This window comes from Pavona decussata, unplaced genomic scaffold, assembly GCF_977016875.1.
Source record: "Pavona decussata unplaced genomic scaffold, jaPavDecu1.1 SCAFFOLD_143, whole genome shotgun sequence".
Taxonomy (NCBI): domain Eukaryota; kingdom Metazoa; phylum Cnidaria; class Anthozoa; order Scleractinia; family Agariciidae; genus Pavona; species Pavona decussata.
The window spans coordinates 2879906-2896192 of NW_028145556.1; the positions used below are offsets into that span (position 1 = coordinate 2879906).

General features: G+C 37.6%; 2 protein-coding genes across 5 annotated transcripts in view; both read left to right on the forward strand.

Moving 5' to 3' along the window:
- LOC146466599 (olfactomedin-like protein 2B) overlaps nt 1–16287 on the forward strand; it is a 126600-nt gene that overhangs the window by 91461 nt on the left and 18852 nt on the right. The window lies entirely within an intron of this gene.
- LOC146466602 (olfactomedin-like protein 2A) overlaps nt 1–16287 on the forward strand; it is a 39380-nt gene that overhangs the window by 4241 nt on the left and 18852 nt on the right. Inside the window, exons 3-7 of one of the 2 annotated variants that reach the window (XM_085127068.1) lie at nt 1745–1834; nt 2218–2281; nt 2955–3222; nt 4225–4472; nt 5032–5361. In XM_085127068.1, coding sequence (XP_084983194.1) covers nt 1745–1834; nt 2218–2281; nt 2955–3222; nt 4225–4472; nt 5032–5285 — 924 coding nt within the window. In that variant the 3' untranslated portion in view covers nt 5286–5361. Of the gene's footprint in view, nt 1–1744; nt 1866–2203; nt 2282–2954; nt 3223–4224; nt 4473–5031; nt 5362–16287 lie in introns of those variants that run through there. The other variant, XM_085127069.1, reaches the window with a different exon arrangement.

Here is a 16287-nt window from a genome sequence, read left to right on the forward strand (position 1 = left end):
TATGTAAAATTAGTCTGTTTATTGTCACGGTAACGCAACAACGGTTGTTTATTTAGCCGTTGTCGGAATTTTAAACGAATTATGGTGACTTCAAAACGGTCGTGTAAAGTGCTTAATTCAAAACCCAGGCTGATTTTAATACATTATCAAGAACAACGTTACATTACTTAAAAGGCAAAGTTTAAGAAAAATCGGCGTTATACCACATAGCGAAAACTATCTTTAAAATTTATCCGTTTTTGCGGGATTTTTCCTGTTTAGAAAAGGGACATTTTCCTAAGCTCTGTTTGCTTTTATTAATAATGGTTAAGTCTAGTTCAAACTTTGCTATAAACGTGCGGTGCTTCCGCTGTCAATACCGAGTATAAAAATACCATGGATCTTCTTTCCTTCCAGATGAAGAGTCAGTTCAGAATATTAATTTCACACTGCCGTGCGGGTACTTTCGGGATCCTCGCGGGTCAAATTTGTTTATCTCAGTTTTCTAGAACGTTAAGCGCTCCTAGAGAAAACTGAAGGCGGCAAATTTGTTCTCTACTTAAAGGCTTTTTGTAGCCAGAAAATGAGCGAAATTGATTTCTCGAGTTCTGCCACCAAATGCTTGATATTTTCTGACCGCCGCTCTTAAGGTCCCGCTTCTATCTATCCTCAAAAACTAAACTTACTTTGTACTACTCGCTAATTTATCCTTGTATTACCTATTGTAACTCTACACGGTCGTCTACATACATGTACCTAACTAACTTCAATAGAATTTATTGTTTGCAAAAACGGGCTGCGCGAGCTATTACCAATTCAGACTATAGAGCACATTCTGCTCCTTTATTCTCCAAATTAAAAATTTTAGACATTTATCAAATCAATACGTTTCAAATAGCGAAATTTATGTCCTGTTATCATAACAACCTTTTGCCTCCTTTGTTTTTCAACTTGTTTTTTTACAAACAGTCAAATTCATGGCTATAGCACCAGAACTGCCAACAACTATCGCTTGCCGCATTGCCGAACTAATCTGAAAAAATTCACAATTCTTTACCAAGGCCCAAAGATCTGGAATTCCCTTCCTGTTACCATCACTTCTCTGACAAGTTTTCCCAACTTTAAGAATAAACTGCTAGAATTTTTAATAAAATAATCACACTGAATTGGCAAAGCCTCACACTTGTTGCACAAACTATGTAAGTACGAGGTGGCCTCAACTATAAGTCTGGTGGTTTCTGGAGGTCACTTTGCCATACTTTAACCACTCAATTAATTGTAAATATATTATAGAAAAGGCAAATAAACGCTGAATTGTTTACCCCCTGCACTCTCATGCATGTATTCTTTTGATTTCCGATAGATGTCCCCTTTTTAAAGTTACGTATATCTCTTTCCTTTCATGCACTTTCTTTACGTTATTTCATCCTGCCCTCTATATAGTCCCCTGTACTACCATACCTCCCTCAAGTCCATTTTCCCCTCGGCGTTTTAATCTATTTCCCTGTATTCTCAAGTATCCTCATCTGCTTACGACATGTTCTCAATTCCTTTATCATTACCCTTACCCACGTACTTCATTAAAACTCAACTTCTTTTGCCCCGATTTCCTTGAATTCCTTTATTATTCCTTGTACGGCAAGTATAATTGCGATCTTCATTTTGGTTTTCATCGTTGTGCAATGTGTCCTGCATTTATTGTAATGATATTCCTAAAAGTTGAAAGGTTAAATAATGAGTGTATTTCTACTTGCATGTTTTTCAGGTTAATGCACTTGGCAATTCTACGGTCAATCCTCGGACCAAGCGAACCTTGTACGATCGATTTGGCCTTCGTCATTCATCGAAGTTGTCGGTAAAAGATCTTGCCCTCGAGTTGGCAACAAAGCACATAAGGCTCATCTACTCATGATTGTGTTAAGAAACATCATCAAGCCGGGTCCTCTGAAGTTGTTACTGATTTAACTGATTAACTTCTTGTACGCTATACGTAATCTCGTGCGCATGTATTTTCATCTTTATTGCAACGTCGAAAATGTATTTTTATTTGATGAATTAAGACATATTGTTATTATTATTATTATTATTATTATTATTATTATTTTTCGTGTACACGGACAATCTGGACAATCACATCATCCACAGGAGGGCATAACAAAAACAAATATTATTAGCAAAATAACCGTTGACTTTAGTGTTACGTTCCTTAATCCGTCATCGTTTTTTCATTCTTTTAAGATAATTGTTGAAGAACAGCCTGACTTCGACAAAGCAAGGGCAAATGTCGATATTCTTCAAAGTGGTTTGTTGAGACTAGCAAATTTTTAAAGGACTTTCTTATTTCATATACAGTCGAACCTCTTTATTACGGACACCAAGGGGACAGGGATAAGGTTCCGCATTATAGAGGTGTCCGTTTTAGAGAGGTAGGCTTTATATGGATTTCGGTCTCTCAGGGACCAAGTGAACTGTCCTGAATAGATAGTTGTCCGTATTAAAGAGGTGTCCGTAAGGAGAGGTTCCACTGTATTTTTTTTCCATTTTGCACGTGTTTGATGTTTATCAGTTGTTTTCTCTTTATCTCTTTGCTTCAGTTTACTTCTTCACTTCTCACATTTTCACTTCCCCTTCTTTCACTCTTCCGATTATTTCGGTTGTCGGTTATCAATTGTTGGTTCTGGGGTAATTTAGGCAAACAACATGGGAATGAATTCATCAGCGAGTATCTTATTTAGGTTTGGAATCCGGGTTAAAATATAAGCTTAGATCCGTTAGCGCAACAAGAGATTATGGCGCGGGCTCAGTGAATAGCGACGGAGTTCGTTTTCATATGTCCATCCTTTCCTCAACATTGTTAAACGAATCCCATTTTTCTATCGTATATATTTCAAGTTCAGCATCATAGCTGCTTCGCTATCTTTAAAATTTATCGGAGTTACTATAACCTTGCACTTTTTTCTCTTGATTTCTTGCAGATAGCTGCACCAATATCAAGTCAATTGGTAAGCCTGTGACTCACAATACTCGGTACTATATCTTTGGAGTTTGGATGAAAGACCCTCTAGGAATCATGGGAGCTGAGACCATTTTCGTTATGAAGAATTATCATTCAATAAACGAGCTCGAAGAGTTTGCAAACATGGACATGTTCAAAGCAGGCTTGGCTCGTAAGAAGTACACACTACCTTATTCCGGGGACGGAACAGGGGCAGTGGTGTATGGACAACATCTCTACTACAACAGGTAAACAAGCAACATGAAACTGGAAGAACTTAGTAAATCAAACGTCATAGTTCTTTTAAGGATATTCTGTTTTTGTTAACTTTTTGAGGAAGCAGATTAACTGTGCCGATTTTTTTTTAATTCTTTCTTGCCTCTTGACCCCGACTATCCATCAGATCAGCCATTAACCATTAAGATGTTAGTTCAGTTAGATGTTTATTCATCTCCACATCTCCGCATTAATGCATTAGAAAAAAATAATTTAAATATAACGAAGAAAAGGCAAAAAATAGTTTAACTTTTACTTAGCCCTTAACATACAAGGATGGTGAATTATCGGTTTTTGGAGGGAGAGAATAAAAGAAAAATATATAGTTTACATTATAAAATATACACACAAACATAGAGACAGGACAAAACTATTACTAAGGGTGATAAGAGCAAAATAATCATACCAAGTCAATCTTTTATTGAGAAACGTACAATTTCCGAGAAAAAACTTTCTTAAATAATTTCTTGTGAGGCTTGTTTGAGTATTTAGAGGAACGTCATTCCAGAAATACCATCCAATAATAGAAGGACAAAATTTTCGGATGTTGAATCGGAATGGAGGAATCTGTGACAGTTCGGTGGAGGCGCTACGAGTAGCATAATTATGTTGCTCTGATACTGCGAGTGGGGGAATGAAAACAAAGGCGTTTAATTAGCTGATTACCAAAGGAATATTTCGTGGAAGATCATAAAAAAATCTGAAATCATATATAAACCACTCCTTACAGTTTGGACCGATCTGCAGGCTTTATCACTTTTCTACGTTGTTAAAATACTTCCAATAATGCAAATCCCAACCATCCAGCCTTCCACGTAACAATATTACTGAATTGTTTTACGTGATTTTCAGCTTACCGAGCTGTGAATATATTATTTGTTTCCCTTGAGATACCCTTTGAATAAATCTGAGAATGTTAAAATGCTAAATAATGCCACAAGGAAAGAAAGGAACTTCTTGTCTCGTTATTGCAGAGCCAATACGTACAATATCGTCAAGTACAATCTGCGCACAGAGCGAGTGGAGGCTCAAATAAGCCAGAGTAGTTACAGTCCAAGGAGTAGCCGTTACAGCTCGGGTGTTTACAGTGGAATGGACCTGGCAGTTGACGAGCAGGGATTGTGGTTATTATGGGGTAGCAGTAGCAACAATCACCAAATAAGAGCTTCTAAGATTGATGTGACCCAGAATACCATAACCCAAACCTGGTCCTTGAATACTGGTAAGCACAGCTTTAATCAAGGAAAATATCGTCTGGATGAACTAGTGTAGTTAATGAAAAAAAAAAGTAAGAGACAGGCGTTAAACGTAATAAGACTCAAAACAATTGTGATCGTTTATCGTATATATTAAAGTATTATATTGCAAAACAGTTGCCAAACTAAAAGCATATATAAAAATATTACATAATGAAATAATAAAGCTTTAAAAAAAAGTTAGAAAGTCCTATTTACAACCCAATGCAGGATTGGAAAGTTCAGTTTTAAGCTCTGATTTAAAAGTAGTTAATGAAGAAATGTTTCTTGTTTCATGACTAAATATATTCGTATTCTCGACACTTCTAAAAACGAATTGCTGCCTGCCTCCGCTAGTCTTGATCTGAGTCGGGTGAAGATTATCTTTGTGCTTAGTATCGTAATTATGATAATGGTGATGATAACAATAAAGATAACAATGGCAATAATGATTGTAAAGTTTTCTTCTTTTGCTTCATCCAACATTACCATAATGAATCCTTCGCTCATTATCAGATAACGTACATGATTTATTTTAATTTATAGAAAGAATGACCAGCATGGGAAACGCTTTTGTCGCCTGTGGCGTGATCTATGCTATCGACGAGTGCTGCAGCAGGTCCACTACCATCAACTATGCTTACGACACCAAAACTGGAAGGGAGTGGAATCCTAACATACAGTTCACCAATCAGTACTTAGGCAACACCATGGTAGACTACAACCCCGGAGAGAAGGTGCTGTACGCTTGGGATAAGAGGCGTCAAGTCACTTATCCCATCACTTTTGAGGAAAAGTAGGTTTATAACATGATCAGCTGATGATGGGAAACAAAAATGCTAATCACTAAACGTTTTGCTGTTTGTAGATGGCGCTGTACCAAACAAAATAAGCTTAGACTGCAATTTGTACTTTTTAGGCCGCTGATTCAGCCTTCTGAGAAAATGTGTCGACATAAATATTCAAGCCATTAGCATGATGAAAGACACGGCTGCAAAAACTCCAGTGAAAGAGCCTGATTAAGATTCAATCGAGAATTCATCAATCATCCATTACTGCAATGTGTTAACCTGCGATCAGGACCAATTCTAGGAGCAGTTGGAAATTTATGTTGGTATATTTGTTAACAAAGCGAATCGGCTGAGGGATGGCCAGGAGCTGGTATTTACTGAAAGAGTTTGTTGTCATCATTTCTGTTGTTAAAAAAGTACAAATTGAAATTAGGAAACTCGCTTGCTGTTAACTGGCCTCTGCCACTTTGAGGTGTCGGTTCAGTTAAAATGCTGTTAGTGCTGAATGCTTAAATAAAAAGGTTAAAAAGAACTTCATGTCTAGTTAATTGTGGAAATGCATGAAAGTTATCAAACTGCAGTGGAAAAAAATCACGGGACCGAGGCTATGTTTAGGATTGTTTTTTTTTTTTTTTATTCAAGGATTTACTGAGACATAAACTCGGGATGAGAAGAATTTCTTGGATAATGAGAAAAACAAGTTTACAGTAGACTTTCGCTGTCTCGAGCAGTCTCCAGTATCACAATATAATACAGTAGTATAAAGGTAAAAGCCCGGGGGGGGGTACTCCCTTATATGGGCTATATAAGTATGTGCGGCGCCAAAGGGTATGGTTTTTTGGCTGTTTTGGTCATAAATAGGGTATCGCTATTAGCCATTTTGCCGCCATTTTGGTAATAAATAGGATATAGATTTTTGCACTCTAGTCCTGGGTTCGATTTTTTTTTAGAAGAACTACTTCAGGTCATAAATAGGGTAGGGAAAATCGCAGATTTTGGTCATAAATAGGGTAACGGTTTTGGGAAGCGGGCCGCACACCCCTACCCAATTTTTTTTTGGAGTACCCCCCCCCCCCCCGGGGTAAAAGCTAAGAATATTATACAGTAAAGGGTAATGAAAACACAATAAGAACTAATTACAAATGAAAGCTTCGAAGTAAATGCCGATACAAGCACATCGTGTGTGTTAGATGCTGTTAAGTGCTGCACCTCATGCGAAAAAAGACAATTAATGGTGATTGAAACGGGAAGTAGGGACTCTAAAGGATTTTGAGACAGATCTTACGTTATACGATTTGATCGGTAGACAATTCAAGGAACCTCCTACAAGGATGACCGCCCAATACGACTACACACTTTTTAATTCTTTGCTCGTTTCATCGTCATGTCTAAGCTCTAAGGACAAGTACCCGGACTCTAAAGTACCCGTAGAGAACGTCACTTGTTATGTCCAAACAGCTGTTCTGAACTCTTTGTGTCCGGCCTCCTTGAGCTAGGAGGGCAACCCTCCCCCAGACTGGTGATGTGCCATGATCTTCAAGTAATCTAAAATAAACATACTGAGTAACTCAGTCCAATTTCGTCAGGTAGACTGGCCTTTCTACCGACTCGAAAGACAAGTTTCAGCTTGTTTGTTTGTTTGTTGTTGGTTTTTTGCCATTATTCTTGCACATCGTTACAAGATAAATATACAGCTTTTTCAATAAACGTTGTCGGATCAAAGCTTAAAGCTTAAAGACATCTTCAAAGAGGCTGCCACCTCATCTATTTGATATCCTAACATTTCTTTCATCCAAATGGCTCGCCATCGTATATCTTCACTGGACGGACGATGCGTAGCTGATTTTGATGAACTTATTCATAAAAATATCGACAGAATCTTGAGGTCTTGTCTTATAGCTTTATACTTTGATCCAACAACGTTAATTGAAATAGCTGCATTAATTAAAAGATAAAAGATAAATGAATAACAAAAGAGAGAGAACCTTATGGCGAGGATGCCCATAGAGAAACCATTTGGGCTTATACGAGCCACAGGCTCCTAAAAAAAATACAAAAAATGACAAAGTTAGCATGCGAAGAAACAACAAATTAAACGAAACCCTCTTATTCCACAAGTTATGTTATCTTTTCTACGTGCGACGATAGCTGCGAACTGCGTGAAAGTTTGGCATAATTTGTAAACTTCTGATCCCCAAAGCGGAAAATTTGTTCGTGGCAAATAAAGCTGGCGCGATGAATATAAATTGGTTGATGTTTTGCAGCATAGTTTGATTCATAAGACAGATGGCAAAACGTTCCAGCAATTATCCATTTTCCTATAAAATGAAACGGAAAAGGTTTAAAACGTCCAAATTTTACAAGTCTTAACGCAGAGGCCCACAGACTGTAGGCTATTTACAGCTAAGCGAAATGGCTGTGTAAAACCCCTCAAATCGCTAAAATTCGCCGTTTTCAACCACAAACACGGACAAAGAACAGCGCTTTAGTAAGTTTAGATGAAGATGATGGTTTAAGGTCAGATCCAATGCAGAAAAATCAGTTGAATTGATTTCGAAAAATTTCACAAGGAAATTTGCATATAAAGAATACTGGCGATTTTTAACTGTAAAATATTTACGACCCGGAATAATAATCCATAGCAGAGGAACTTTCCAAAGGCTGGCAAATATCTCTATGAGGCTATACGGGGAGCATACTGATAACACCGTCTTCCCATCGGGTGTAGGAGCAAATCTTCTTTATTTCAACGTATACTTTTTGTCTCAGTATCCGGTTACATGTATGTGGAACGGCTTAATTGCTGGACAGTGAAATGAGTTTCATAGCTGGCTTTAAAAGTTTATACATGAATGAGAAGAAAGTTTTACGTTTTGCCCAAACACATGTTCATTCCAAAATTTACTGAGCCAATCTGATTAAGTAATAAAAGCATTCCTGTTAGTTAGAGCGAAAGCAAAGAATTCTGGGCACCCAAACAGGATGGGACATCAAGAGAGACCTCATTCTTGTTCGTAAAAGGAAACAGCTAAAATTCCTTCACACTCTGAAGCTCAGGACTAGTGTGTATATACTTGAAGAAATTGAGTTGTCCACAGTAAAACAGGAAGATGTGAGTCACTTGCGTAAAATCACTTGAAAGAATCATGCATCAGTGGAAGTTATGACTTAAGAAAAGGGAAAAAAAGACCTATTAATGCAATCATACGAAATTCAGTGGTCTTTCGTGCTGTGACGTTTTTAAAAAGGCCATTTCCAAAAGAATGCTTTCAACATAGGAAAGCTGCAATCAGACTGAATAGGTAGGCTAGTTTTGAACTACAAAATGGATCTAGATGACAGAGGCACTGATCAATCCCAGGACTTGGGGAAGTTGTTAGAGGGAAGCAAAAAAAATTTGCATCACAAAAATTGAAAGAATCATTGCATCAGTGGAAGTTTTAACTTAAGAAAAGGTAAAAAAAGATTACCTAATACAATCATACCGCGAAATTCAGTGGTCTTTCGTACTGTGACGTTTTTACAAAGGCCGATTCCAAAAGAATGCTTTCAGCATAGGAAAGCTGCAATCTGACTGAATATGTAGGCTAGTTTTGAACTACACTGAAATGGATCTAGATGACAGAGGCAAACAATCCCAGGACTGGGAGAGGTTGTTAGAGGGAAGCAAAGAAAATTTGCATCACAAAAATTCGAACGAACCAAATTAAAAACAAAAACATTCGCAGCCAGTGGGTCACAAGCCCCTAAGATGTAATACAATTCAAGCCTTCAGGCTACACGAGGGCTATTCATAACTTGGTCATGATATGCGGACCTGCAGAATCATGCAAGTCAACTAGAAGTATAATTTCCCTTTAACTTTGTTATTTTCTATAGCTAAGTTGATCACAAATTAAGTCTAGTAATCGATTTCGAAGGATTTCAAGTAAATGAGATCTCATGATATATTGTCGTGACCGTGAGAACGGTTCAAACCAGGACCTGACTAATCAACAACGAATGAGACAAATAAAGCTTTTCTGTTGTGATTAAACCGAAAAGGAAAAATGAAACAAAGGAGCAGTTAATAAGAAAGAAGATAAAACAACAGGAAAACAAAACTATTTAGTTCAATTAAATTTTACATTAACGTTTGGCAGTCAAAACTTGCCCTGCAGCTATGTGTTAGTAAGTTATTGTTTGAAATTGCCAGAGGATATCGGGAAAAAATTATCAAACCAATTAAACTATTCAAGCATATTCTGTTTAATAACCAAAATAGAATCAAAGAGTTATTATAAGCCAACTTGTTCTTGCGTTGGATAATTCATGATCTGAATTATCCAATAACAAACTTAATTATGTGTTTAGATACTTGTAATTTACCTTACGTCAAACTGAAAATTTCCGCTTTCTTAGGAAAGATAACTCGCAACACTGAATATTAACTATTTTAAACTGGCAGAGAATATCAGAAAAATATCAAACTAGTGGACCTATTCAAGTTATTCTGTAAGGTATTATAGCAATCAAAGTATAGGGCATAAGCAAATGGATATTTAACTTGGGGTGGGACGAGAATCTAGCCAATCTGTTTGAACGTGTTTAATAATTTCTTCCGCCGGATTACCAACTTCACAGTCTGAATGTTCCAAAGCGAAGTTAATTATCTGTTTTGATCAGTACTTGTTCTTTCTTACGTAAGTAGAAAAATTCCGTTTTCTAAAGATAAAACGGAACTTGCAAAAAACAAATTACGACATGGAAAGCCCAAATATGTTTTCTTTTTTTGTGATACAGAAAAGAAGCAAAACTTGCTAGTAATGTTTGTTCCTCAAAATAGGAACTGGAGCAAGAAGCTGGGAAGAGTAAATTAAAAGAGATTCTTAAAACTATACACTGAAGAAGGCTGCAGTAAAGCGTTAGTATATTTATTAAAATGATTTCTGATCGGCATCCTTTCCGCCTAAACGAAACTGAGATTACAGGTTGTGTTCAGTTAGATCGGATATACCTGACAACTACAAATTAATTTTTTCTCACTATAAAAGTTGTACTTCAAGCACTTAACAATACAAGTTTACAGCGATAAGATTAGCATCTGCTCCTTGCTGAGTCGACTCTAGAACCTCCGTCTTTCAAAGTGCAATGAAAAGATATTACTTGTTGTTGATTTATCCGTCTTTGGAGCTGGTTTACTGTAATTTTTGGCTGTATTTTCACAGTTATACTAATCCTTTTCGACGCAACCCCAATTCGACCTAACAGTTTGGCCAAGTTGTTTGGCCAAGGAAGATTCAACCACAACACATCACAATTCAAGGCTGACTGCGCACAATCAAAGTTTTCATAACATTTTTCTTTGTTAACATGTTTTCTGTGAACTTGTTCCAAAACCAAAACGCCAGTTTTTGCGGAACAAGGATATTTTTCAAGGAAAAACTTGACCTATTTTGTCGTGCACACCTGCTTCAAAATATAAAACTTATGAAATGCAGACTTGCTTATGAACTTCCTGTCAGGAAGTCTTTTTCTTTGAGAAACTATTTAAATTATTTACTGCCATTTACATTACAATTGTGACATTTTTCATCGCTCTAAACACCATCGCTTTAGTTGTTAAAACGTTTAAGGGTAAATCAGTGCTGTAGTCAAAACAAAACTTATGGTATTATATATGAGATAGGAACAGAACCGAGCTGAATAATACAGAGGAATGAAGGTCCATGATTAAGGAAACATTATACTCATTGATAAGAAAACAAACATAGAGCACATAGTGTAATGAGATAGATTAAGAGAACGTTTAAAGCGGCCTGACTTTGTATATTAGATTATAAATTAATTTTTTTATGAAACAGAAAATGTTCTTTAGTAGAACAGTGTAAATTTGCAATGCAAGAATGTTAGAAAAGATTTCCACACAGCTCCATACATTAATTAGACATGCATCACTGTGATTCTAATTAAACCTCTAAACCTCTACCAAAAACGAGCATGAATAGAGTTTTAGTCGCAAACTGTATGTACACAGTTAAGGTTAAACATTGCAAAGGAAGTTTGTATTGGTAGATAATATCTCAATACGGTTCAGAATGTAGAGAATAAAAGGAAAACCACTTGCATGTTACTTCTATCGGTGCAGGAACAAAACCGTTTTGATCTCACTTACTTCAGGCTAAATTTATACATTGTATTTAGTTATTCGCTTCCAATTCCACTCTGTCAGCCGAGCCTTTCAAAGTCCACTCACAGGGTATTACAATTCAACTTGTAGATAAGAATCAATTTTGCATTTTGTTCAACTTGTGGAGTGGTTTACAATTGAGTGTCGAAAGTAATTTCGCGTTTGCTTTGGTTTTGTTTTACTGTCGGCTATCCGGTGATTGGTTGGCAATGTTCGCGCCATTTTCTCAACCCACGGGAAGCCAAACCATGTAACCAATAGTGACTTGCTCGTACTTGTTTTCACGCGCTTGGCGCCGGTCGCGCGTATTTCCTTCGGAATTTTGATCAATTCATGACGCTGCTTGTGTATGTTGTATTTACCCAGCGTACGTACTTTGGTTTTGGTTTAACGTCACTCAATTTAAAACCGCCTTAATGGGCTAACGCGTATTAATGTTTGAGCGGTTGTTGGGCTGATTTCTAAATTTTCCGGGTTTTAAATCAACAGTCGACGCCATTGATATACGATTTGGCGTTGCATTCACCGCACAATTAATGAATTGCAGCTACCAAAATTATGAAAGAAACTCTACTGCTGGTTTTAGGGAGTACAAGTAGCTAAGACCTAATTTATACGACTCTGCAACCTTTGCGATTCTCAGCGAGTCTTTTTTCTCGAGTTTTTTACCTTTCAAAATGAAGCGTATTCTGCGTTGTTGTTTTGCAGTTATTACACTTATAGATTTGTTAACTTCTGTTCCTACACACTGTAAAATAGTTTTAGTATTTTAGATTGGTTTTTAGTAAATGAGTGTCCTCAATTAGCTTACCGTTTAGCTAAATACATCGACACGTGAATAAAGTTATTATTCATTATTTATTTTTACACTACTTTATGGTAATTTTTTGTAGTTTTTCTGGGTGGGCTTAAATCACATTTGCCTCGGCCGACATTTTGGCTGAAACTGTCGACAAACGACTCAATAAATCTTGCGGGATTCCAGATGCTTTCTGCTCTCTTGATCATGTTGAATTAGCTGTGGAATGTTTACAAATCGTTTTAAAAGGATGAATACGTGGTGTAAGTGTCACCCAAGGAATCGAAGGTGCTCTAGATATTATCTGTGTCTATACGTTTAAGATCACAGGAATGGATACTAGGCCTAGCGGAGAATAGTAGAGTAAATATAAGCCACTTTTTGCGTCACAGAAACTCGAAGCAAGAGGGTTTTTTTTTTTTTTTTTTTTTTTTTTTACAGTTTGCTTTTACGGAAAATTTGTCAGGTTGAGGGCAAAATATTTCCATAGCCATCAGCCGGTGTCTGGTTCTCTCTGATTTTCTACAAAATGGTCAAAAATAGTATATAAAAGGGTAAGGGTTCGGACCTCGGGGCTAGGCCTATCGTCGGTCTGCGTAACAAACGTTTCTGTTAGAGTTTTGTGTGTTTTTTGCTTTTTTTCAGCGAAACACGCACAAAACCCCACGGAAACGCTTGCCACGCAGACTAAGCCTCCCCGAAAAGAACTTTATTGAGTATCCCCCACCTCCTCGGGTATCTCGAGCGCTCCAGAAATAAATAGCCAGTGGGAAATTAACAAAGAAACAAGTTGACAAGTGTTAATACAAGCTACGATCATAAGATCGATCTATTTTGAAAGATTACCAAGGAAAAGTTTTATATGTTCCTGAGTAATTTTTTCTCGTGAAATATAAACCCACAACAATGCGAACTGTCTCAGTTAATGTGTGTTACAAGTAACAAGTTCCTGTGCGGAGAAACAACGAGGCCTTCTCATTACAAGTCTTTTTAGCAACAACACATTTCAAGTTGTTGTAAAGGCTAATAAGTTAGTGCGAAATCGCTTAAAAGCTCAACCTATTTAAAAGAACTTGTACCGATTTCTACAGCAATATCGTCCTTCGAAACTGACCAGCCAAAATTATAATCCCTAAGCGTTTGCTGCTGAGCTGATCAAAGTGGAACAGAGCGGCGAGATTCTGATAAAGTAATAATTAAGGATCAAGACAAGTATGTGGTTTAGCTCTCGTCACTCAGTCTGTTACTCTTTGTTCTGTTTTTCACTGCCGTGGAAAATCCAACATCCACAATTTATGTTATCTTCCTTATCTTTTTGTGTTAAATGTCTTAACGCACTTACATAAGCGTGCTACGACAGCTACATAAAACTCTGCCGTAATTTGCAAACTTTGCTACCCAAAGCTGTATTACCCCCAAACCCCTTGAAACCCACAAACTCATTAAACTTGTGACATATGGACATGTGAAAGCTAGAAACTTATGAAACCTGTGAATGTTCGGGACACTTGAAGCTAGTGACTAAAGCTATAATACCCAATAATCTGTGAAACCCACAAACTCATGAAACCTGTGAAATCCAGAAAGCTGTAAAGCCCGTGAAACCTTTGAAATATGGAGAATAATGAAATCTATGAATTGGAGCGGATAAAAGACCCCTTAAACCCTGGGGTGTGACCCCCCACACTTGAAGGCACAATTGCCCCAAGTAGTGTGAAGCTTATCCACCACTACCTGAAAAACCAACTAAAGAAACCTATGGAACCTTTAAAAACCTAGAAAGGTAAGAAACCGGAGTAATATGACTCCAACACAATGTATCTACGTGTTAAATCTAGGTGCCAAGAAACTCAAACCGCTGATCAAGGAGCATGAGGACTCTCGATCTCGTACCCAGAGTCCTCAGGCTCTTTGGCCAGCGGTTGGTCGCCAGGAGAGACTCTGGGGAGCTGGAATTTTAATTAAATTTTTGGATTGGCTGCTCCGTAACGGCTTGCACTGTTTTACCGCAGAAATTGTGCGGTAATAAAATTCACTTCCTCAAAGTTTCCCCTGACGACTAACCGCTGGTCAAAGAGCCTGAGGAGTCTGGGTCCGAGATTGGAGGACTCTGACTGAAGATTGTATTCAGTTCCCCAGCGGTCAGATGAGTGATGCGCGCGCAGTTCCCGCCATAATTTTCCAAATATAAAATCTACAATTCTTTTAAAAATTTTACAAATCTCAGCTTTACTTAACTGAAATGGAGCCAAATATTTTTAATCAATAAAGAAGAAGAGAAGCAATTTTCTGTTTGGAGAATATTACCATTAATTTCGTGAATTAAAATTGACGACGACAGAGAAAAGAAGAAGAGAAATACGCGAAACGAGAGAAGTACGTGAACAAATATTAGGGCTGAAGCTTAAGACCTAGAGCGCTTGAGCTTACGGTTAACTGAAGAGCGTAAAACTTGTGGATAAGTTTCCCTGATATTTAAATATGCGTCTTGATTCAGTAAACTTCACGTGTAAAGCCATACAAAAAGCCCGCCATGGTTCTGAAACTCCTAGGGTTTTATTAGTCAGCTAGAACACTAAGCGAGATGCCTGATGGAACCTGTACTGTTTATCTTGTCGCGCGAAAAAAAGTGAATGTTATGGAGTTTGAAGAGCGCAGTCTTGGATATTGTTCGCTCTTGATTTCCTCTGTCTATTAGTTTGTTTCTAGCAGCGGATTTTTATTTAATGAACTACGAACAAGGACTCAATGAAGGGTTTTCGGAGATTTACAGGAAGTAAAGACTTTAGCCCCCCCCCCCCCCTACCCCCCTACCCCCAACACATACACTTTTTGGATGGTTAAAAAAATATATTTGTTTCATTTTACTTAACCATATCCATCACTTACAGAAACAACTTACCTTACATATTATTAAGTATATTAAGGTTTTCTCCGACAAACCAGACAATTTCAGACAGTTTGTCGATAGTTTTGCTGCTGAACGGACGACTAGATTTCAACCATGAAATAATGGAATTTCAGCTGTTGTTTCTATTTTCATACGTTCTTGGATCGGTGTTTCACGAAGATAAAGTTTCATCACTGAATAAGTTCGAGGGAGTTTTTACACAAAGGCATTTATTTATGAAAGCTTCTTATCGCCGTTACGCGTAAATATTTGAAACGCCGAATTATGTACAGCCACGGTCATCCTGGATCATTCAATTCCGCTGTTATAACGAACAGAGAAGCACATATGATTTACGGAAACATCAACCGGGTCTTCACAAGCTGCTGGCTTTTACAAGAAAACAAGTCGAAAATTTCTGCCTCATCAGCCTGTTGTGTTGGTCAAACGTAAGGGCCAGACTAGAGCATTGACTCCTTACTTCAAAAGAAAAGAAAACAGTTGATACAATTAAAGATTTACACCAGTGTTGACAGTTTTTGATGCATTTTTATTCATTTCAATTCAGAGGACTTAAGTTTTAATTTTTTTCTTGGGAGCATGCCCCCGGACCCCCTTTTTTCCTCTCCCCTACCCCCGTCGTTTTCGTCCCCTCGCCCTCTCCTTCGCGCGTCTCTCTAGGAGCCTGGAACAGGCTAAGTAGGCACAATTAATCGATTCACCAGCGCCGTGAAGCTTTCTACCGCTTGAAAAACACACGAACACAGATCGATAAAATGGCAAACGGTGGGTCCAAAGAAAGAACTTGCAGAGTAATTTCTTCCACTGAATTTGGCCTGCTCCTTCCTCTTATCAAAAGGGCACTGTTATTCATGATTGTTGGGTTATCGTTCGTTGGAAGAAGCCGTAGCGAGGTGAAAGCACTTGGTCGCCATGAATGTTTTCAGTTTTTCCACCCAAGTATCCGATCAAGTTTTTATCTTTTGACACAAATATTGTTTTGCTGCTTCTTGTAAGAAACGAAAGTTTAACTTTAAGAATTTCCTTTATAGCTGTAGCACTTGATTTCCAAGTATTTTTGGCACAAACCATCCGTCTTAAAAAATCAAACTCCAAACAACTTGAATGAATTCGTATCAGTAGTCAGTCTGTT